Source organism: Habropoda laboriosa, unplaced genomic scaffold (genome assembly GCF_001263275.1).
Source record: "Habropoda laboriosa isolate 0110345459 unplaced genomic scaffold, ASM126327v1 scaffold134, whole genome shotgun sequence".
In the NCBI taxonomy this organism is placed as follows: Eukaryota; Metazoa; Arthropoda; class Insecta; order Hymenoptera; family Apidae; genus Habropoda; species Habropoda laboriosa.
In genome coordinates, this window is record NW_017100266.1 from 99142 (window position 1) to 107436 (window position 8295).

The 8295-nt window shown below is 41.2% G+C and overlaps 1 protein-coding gene across 1 annotated transcript in view; it reads left to right on the top strand.

The window, feature by feature from the left end:
- The window catches only part of LOC108573283 (astacin-like), a 4180-nt gene extending 1093 nt beyond the window's left edge, over positions 1-3087 (top strand). The window contains exons 2-5 of the mRNA XM_017935681.1: positions 388-573; positions 1356-1658; positions 1757-1890; positions 2803-3087. Of these exons, the coding sequence (XP_017791170.1) occupies positions 388-573; positions 1356-1658; positions 1757-1890; positions 2803-2919 (740 nt within the window). The 3' untranslated portion in view covers positions 2920-3087. The remainder of the gene's footprint in view (positions 1-387; positions 574-1355; positions 1659-1756; positions 1891-2802) is intronic.
- Positions 3088-8295: the final 5208 nt, after the last annotated feature.

Here is an 8295-nt window from a genome sequence, read left to right on the forward strand (position 1 = left end):
CGAGTAATTTAATCTTCCATAAAACAGGTGGGGTTTAATTAACCGCAGCGGTTTTAAAACAGCTATATTCTTTTTCCAAAATATCTGCAATCGGTCTGGTTTCTCGATTAACTGAAGTTACGACGTTGTCGTTTCGTCTCCAAAAAAATCTTGGAGAAATTTTTCGTAGTTTTGCCTAAACATGGTCAAACTCAGCCGAGTAGAATTCAGTATTACAACCATTTTCGACCAGCTCGCAGTAATAAATTTATCACGATTAGAAAAAGAAGTCAGAAAACATAAGGACGTGAATTTAGTTGCCAATCTAAATAGATGTGAAAGAAAGGAGAGAGGAAGATGTACAATTCGACTGAAACATTAATTTTTTTTTATTTCCATTGGTGACAGCGAATCGTGTAAGTACATGGAAAGAAACGGACAAACAAAACGTTTGGGAATTAAGCGGCCTGCACGAAGGTGATATAATGCTTAACGAGGACGAGGAGGATATTGGTACACAGAATGGAGTATTGGACCAGAAGTTACGTTGGCCCGGTGGAATTATACCTTATTACATAAAGGAGGATGGTTTCGGTAACTTATCACGTTAATTATGACGATGATCCATTTACTCGATAAACGGTTCCGTAAAGAGTGATACAAAAAACAAAGAACAGTGAAACTTTAGGAGCTTACAGCACTCGCCGAGAGTAGTGAAAAATGTTGAACAACTGTAGGTCCTAAAAATCAGTCCAAAAAAATACAAAAGTTTGTTTTCACGTGTTCAACAGATGTTCGAGAAAATTTTTTTTTCGAAATGTCTTTTTTTCCAAGTCACCTATGTTTCTTTACACGAAAGTATATACATACAGCGGGTGGTCAAATTGTTAGAGCCACAGTATGTCAACTATGTTCTTTCTGTTTGCGTAGAAATAAAATGACAATATCAAGGTTTTCACACTGGATAATTTTCAATTAACAATTGTCCACTAAAAATACGCAAAAAAGTTACACTCAGCTTATGTAGTTATAAAAAGGACTTATTAAATTGGTATACTCCTATTTCTATCGATATGAATCTAACTTTTCATTCACGTTTCACTTACATAAAAAGTCACTTTTGGAAAGTTTTCAATGGGTCATTTTGACCCGGCTGCGTAGGTTCTAGTGTTAATTTCCTCGTCCCAGGATCAACCTCTACGAACCTACAATTATTCACACCGCCGTACGTCGGATTAGACACAATTTACTCCTCTCGGCGGGTACTGCAAGCACCCCAAAGTCCCCATTTTCAAAGCACACAAATGGATGCAGAAAAAAGCACCCATTTTTCTTCTGTCACCCTGTATACATGACGCGTAATTATACGATCGCAGGAAAGAAGGACATCGAAGTAATCAAGGGTGCTTTAGAGGACTACAACAAGAACACCTGCATACGATTCCGTCCTTATCGCAGCGGCGACAAGGATTACATCTACATAAAAACCTCGAACACCGGCTGTTGGTCCTATGTTGGTAGACAAAATAACGGACAGGTAGTGAATCTGCAGAACCCAGGTTGCGTATACCACGGTACAATCGTGCACGAGCTTCTGCACGCGATAGGCTTTCAACATGAACAATGTTCCACGGATCGCGACGACTGGGTTACCATCAATTGGGAAAACATCCAGTCAGGTAATATTTCTCGATCGAGACCACTCGAATTCGACGATATTCGCGACAAACAGAGGAACCGAAGGTGTGTTATTCACAATTTACTATGATTCGCAAAGGTCGCGAGCACAACTTCGTAAAGTACGACAGCAATACTATCACGGATTACGGAGTCGGTTACGATTACGGCAGCGTGATGCATTACAGTACCTACGCGTTCTCGAAGAACAGCAAACCGACCATTACGGCGAAAGTAAGTATCGCGAATATACAGGGTGTCTTGTGAATGGTGGTACAAGCGAGACGGTAGCGATTCTACGTGAAAGATTAACTCTTTGCGGTCTCGTTAACATGGTAGCCTTGTTGGTCGGAATTATTTTTTGGTAGCGCACGCTCGGACAATTATGTAGGAACCTAGGGAAAAATATTGAAGGGCCTAACGGGAATCGAACCCGAGACCTTCGGCTTAGCAAGCTGAGGCTCTGCGCGCTACGCCAACCACTCCCTCTCTATTCTCCCTTCGAGGTTTCCTATTTGGGTATGGAGGCCCCGATACTACACTCGGCCATCCTGAACTGACATTCGCCCTCGAATGTCCTAAGAGAGTTCAACACCTCGACAAACTCAACGCTTTCGGGTACACTCCCCACACAGTGGCACTCTCAGCCGAACTCTTTTAGGAGATTGCACCCTCCTCTCACATGTTTTCATCTCACAGCGCCTGGCTTCGTGTAGCCGTAGATACCTCTATCCCATTCGAGCCCCCATTTGAAGGAACCTAGGGAAAAATACTGAGGGACCCAACGGGAATCGAACCCGGGACCTTCGGCTTAGCAAGCCGAGGCTCTGCGCGCTACGCCAACCTCTTCCTCCCTATTTCCCCGTGTCGGCTTCCTATTTTTTAGATATGGAGGCCGCGATACTACAATTATTGCCTAAAAAAGTTTGTTAAGCTGTGTGCATTTTCCCCTCCGTTTCTGCAGGCAAATACCCGAGTTCGACCGCGAAGAGTTGAATCGAAAGTGTAGAGTAAAATTTGTTCGTAAGAAGTTTAGATTAGTATTTTGTACAATACTTTTAGTCACACCCTGTATACGTGTAATCAACGATCTGGCTAATAGTTGTTTCGTTTGTTTTATTCGTTGAATTTTTTCGTGTTGCGTAGAAACCAACAAGTGTAATTGGCCAAAGGAAAGGACTCAGTGACAAGGATAAGAAAAAGTTGCAGGCAATGTATACATCGATTTGTAGCAACCGAAATATCGAGGAGAACGTGGATTGATCGAACGCACGAAATTTCACGTAACTTGGGACAGTTTAGTTCGAGTTCGCGTTAAATAACACGGAAAAATAATGAGAGAATACTGTTTCATTCGGTAAAATCTAAATTTAGATTTTTCTATTGTGTACAAAAAAGTAGATATTAAAATATTTGAATAAAAATGCATCAAACAACAGAATTTCGTTGATTGTTATACACTGATTCCTTTAATTCGTACATTTCCGTTCTGAAATACTACGACACTTACTGAATGTGAAGCATAATGATATCTATTCCACTAATATCTATTGAAATTTTTGGAAACCCAGGGAAAACTAGTAAATTTTGCTAAAATCTACGGAAATCTATTAAATTTTACTAAACTCCACTAAAATTTCGAAAATCGACTTACTGAATTTGAAGCAAGCCACTTTGTCGTTACACGTTTAACACATATTAAATTATTTGACACACAAAAGTCGTTATAAAATTATGAAGATTCCCCTGATCGAAATTGGACAATGTACAGTGTCGTGGTGGTTTAACGTCCGGTACCCAGCTTGCGCCGTAAAACCAGACGGCCCCCAATAGCGAAGGATTAGGATACGCCCAATCAGCGCGGCTGCCCAACTAGACCCTTGAAGGGTACAGGTTGAACACCTACCTATCTAGGGCCACTTGTGAGGAGGAATGCCCACGATACAGGTGTAACGGAGCGACTTTCCAACACTCTACCAATTCTCCAGATTGGTCCCGGAGTTGTTCGCAACTCACACGTCGGAGCCTGGAAAAAGGGCCCCTAGCCAGCATGCGGCCTAACCACTGCCACCTCGAATCCTACACCAAACCCGGCCAGCCCCCGGTGCTGTGGCCGCAGGTGCGTACCTCGGGATCGTCGATTCCCGTACCACAGCCAATGGAAAAAGTTGGCTGTGGCCCCTGAGGGGAGTAGATAGAAACATTGCCCGAGTGTTTATTAACGTGTCCGCACCTGCCCTAAGGCTTAGTAGATAAGGACATCAAGTCGTGTAGTTTAATGTCCGGTACCAAGCTTTCGCTATAAACCCAGACGGCCCCCAATGGCGGAGGATTGAGATACGCCCAATCAGCACGGGTGCCCGACTAGACCCTTTCAGGGTACAGGTTGAAAACCTACCTATCTAGGGCCACTTGTGAGGAGGAATCCCCACGATTCCGGAGCGGTAACGGAGCGACTTTCCAACACTCTACCAATTCTCCAGATTGGTCCCGGAGTTGTTCGCAACTCACACGTCGGAGCCTGGAAAAAGGGCCCCTAGCCAGCATGCGGCCTAACCACTGCCACCTCGAATCCTACACCAAACCCGGCCAGCCCCCGATGCTGTGGCCGCAGGTGCGAGTGCCACACTGGCACAAGCCCCTGCTGGCCCAGCCCGGATGGTCAGGGGAGGGCGGAATGCCCGCCACAGCCCCCAACGTGTCTTGGAAAGGCCGGCCGGCCCGAGGTACCGTCTACATCATCGGTGGGATGTTCGTGGGTGGACACCAGCACCACTTCCAGTGGAGGGACCTCACTCCTCTCGGTAACGGTAAACCAGCTCGGGCTTTTCCCGGGGGATCGCCAAGCCCCGGACGCCCTTAGACGCCCGCCTGCAGGATGGACAATGCACAGTAGACTCCCGTACAACACGAGTTCCTGCAAGGCGAATACCTATAACGCGCAAGAAATTTTTGCGACTACTGTTTTCATATAACGCGACTCCTCGTACAACGCGCCAAATAATAAAACACAGAAAATTCCCCGCATTTAAAAATTAAATCTACTTTAGCGGAGCATTACACTGTTTCCTTCATCGTTACCGATTTCTTCTGCTTTTTCTTCATTGTTTGTTTATTACATACATTAATAATATGTTTTTCTTTAACCCAACAGCGAATGTATGTCACTTATTAAAAAACAAAACTGTCTTATTTGATAGAACATAGAAAATAAAAGTTGGCACGGTAATAATCATTCCAAACGTAATACTTTAGATTTTAGATTATTCGCGTTATACGAGAAAAATTCTCGTACAACGCGATCTCCTATAACGCGTAACGTTTAACCGCGTTATACGGGAGTCTACTTCATATCGTGAAAATAATATCACTCTTGTGTTTAATTATTAAAAATTGTTGCATTTTAAGTTCTGACCTCTGATCTACGAAAAAAAAAAAAACAGAATCTAAAATGTCAGTGACAAACAGCTTTTCTGTGTTTTTACTGTACTACGTGAATCCTCTTATCTTTCGAATATTTTTGAGTCTCGAAAGGAACGTTTCCGAAAATCACGGAAACATTCGAACGTCACGCGGATTCTTTCGAATTTCACCGATTATCAGGTTTTTACGCGCGAAACTACCGATGCGTTGTACTTTCGGCTGGAATATCTTATAAAACGAGCACGGACTAAACGCGGTATACATTAAAATACATTATCACTGGCGTAATAAAATAAAATACGAGTATGACCAAGCGGAAAAAGGGGGACACTGAGCCTGGAATAATCAGAGTTACAAGTAACTGATGCATATGATCGCGCTTATTGAAACATTTCGCGAAATAAAATGAAACGAGAAACGGGAAAAATACGTAAACAGAGATTTTTACATATTTATTTCATCATTTTTAATAACGAGTCGTTAGCCATTAATCTTCCTTAAGTATCTTTTTTTTCTTCACGCAAAAATTATTGCACTCTTAAAAGAATTACAATTTTCGGTAGAAACCCACAATTTCTGAACCTGTGCCCTTTTCAAGATCATTTAATTCAACCAATAAAATGGTTTTTTCAACGAATGGAACAACTATCGGTGTTTGAATAATAAACACTGTAAACTCTAAGAAATTTCATAAAAATAACTTCATTTTCTGAAATGTAAAAACTGATTAAAAATGTTAGTAATCGTAGGATATTTATTACGTGTATATAATACATGTTACTTTTTACTACTACTTCGATCATTTCTGTTAAATTCAGGAGAAAATTATCTCATTCCGCGAGAAAGGGCTGGTTAAAGACACCGTAATGCCATAAACACGGTAAAAAGCGTGTCTCATTTCCAAGCCACCCTCGAAACCAAAGGAAACTGCGCTCAGGAACAATCGACATCGATTAAACTTCCAACCTCGTAACTTCCAAGTATTTTCCTTCGATTTCTCTCAAGAATTTACTACTCGCCGGAATCTCCGCGAGAAACAAATCGAAAAATCTTCTCGCTGCGTGAAATTAACGACACGGAAACTTAAGACAAAAAAAAGAAGAAGAGACCGTCTCTGGAAGTGAAATTAAATCGACAGAATATGAAACCTCATTTACATGGAAATCCTAAAATCCTGAAAAGGCGAACGTAAAGAGAGAACATCAAGATTGCAATAATCCCACGCAGGAGATGAGAGTCATCGAGGAAAGAAAGGGGAGAGAGATGTCTTTGGAAACGCGTAATCCAGCTGTGATCAGCGGTGGCGGCCATTTTGACGAGTCCGACGGAAAGGGCGTTTCTTAATTTGTAATGTAAATATCCTCTCTTTTTCTGGTGAGGGAATTAAAAAGAGAACACGAGGCAGAGACGGTTCTCTTTGCAGTCTTCTTTTCTTCGATTTTCGCGTGGCCTCGTCCTGCGTGGCGAAAAAGCAAGTTTCGCGTGGCCGAGAGATGAACACGGTGGAAGGTGAACGACGGAGTATTGTGATAGTTGATTTAAAAGGGAAATGTAATTTTCGTATTGTGGTTCAGTGGCTGGCAGATGTCCTGGTATCGTTTTGCAAGATTTAGTTTGTGGTGGGTTTTGGGATCGATGTTTCGCGATTTTTTGATTTTTCTTCATAAATTTGTAAATTAACGTAAATGGCGAGGTGAAGATTGAAAGGTTTGGAAATGTTGATTTCCAATTGATTGCAAATTCAGTGTTCTTTCGTGTTCAACTTAAAGTTCGTACAATTCTTGATAAGCGGGGAATGTAATGGTGGTGTTCGTTTGAAATTGAAAAATGACTTTTTTCATCCTTGAAAAATTCGACGTTTCGTATAACACGACTTGATAAAATCGTGAAAATCACGAAGTCTATGTGGACATTCGAACTTGAATTTTTCAATTCAACTACTCCAGTCTGTGTACTCTAAATTGAATCGCTGAATGCAGATTTTCAAATGCAAATACTGAATTTAGAATACCCAAATACAAATACTAAAATTTGCCCAAATTTAAGTTACCAAATTGAAATATTCAAATTTGAACGTTCAAGTACTCGAATTCGTATATTCAGATTCAAATAACCGCATTAAGACATTCGAGTTCAAATATTCAAATTTGAACAATGGAACTGAAACATTCAAATTTAAATATAGAAGTTCAAAGACCGCAATTCGAATAATCGAATTCAAATACTGAAAGTCAAATTAGCATTCAAATTCAGATATTCAGGTTCAAATACTGCAATTCGAATAATAAAATTGAAACACTCAAATTGAAATATCGAAAGTCAAACTATCGTTCAAATTCAAACACTCAAGTTCAAATCGTGCAATTCGACTTGAAATATTGAAATTGAAGTACTGGAAGTCAAATATTCGAACTCGAATAGTGAAATTCAGTTGTCAAAATTCAAGCAATACACGATAACTCAAATCTTTCAACTTGAATTCAATCTGAACTCCAATTTTTCTCTTCGATGAAAATTCAAATCAAATTCTTCTTTACCGCAAACCACAATCCACCCCGCGCATTCACATAATCGTCACAACCATCCTTAAAACAAACTCCTCTCGACTTACCCACTACACACCAACCAACAAGAAATGAGAAAAAAAAAAGGAAATTGAAGAAGAAAAAAAAAAGATTCCAAATAGAGTCGTAAGGGTGTGCACGTGCACACGAGCCAGGCACAGCCGAGATTAGCATTTTAATCGCTTATCCAGCGTCGAGGCGAGCTACTTGGTCCAGTGGCTGTTCCGTTCATCGACTATATCTCCTAAACCGGTGAATTTTCTTTCGATGCACGACGACGGGGGCCGATATTAGTCTAGGAGACGATCTAGTTTGCATACTCACCCCTCTTCAGCTTTTAATTCGCCTGGCCAGCCAAGGGAGGGCGTGCAGCGTGTAATTGGCTTGTTTTACACCGCGTTACACGGACAAGTTTCGAACTCTTCCGTGTGCACGACCGAATGAGAAGTTTGACCAAGTTAACGCCAGTTGAAACTGTTCGAAATTCGGGAAAATCTTCGTATCACGGAGATCCACAAATTCACTTTTGTTCTTTCGTTGTTCTGGCAAGTTTTTAGGGTTGCTTTTCAGTAGATGAAGAAATAAGCAATCTGTCATTGTATTTCTTTTCCTTGTTGCTACTATTATTGTACGAGACAGATTTACTTTCGCA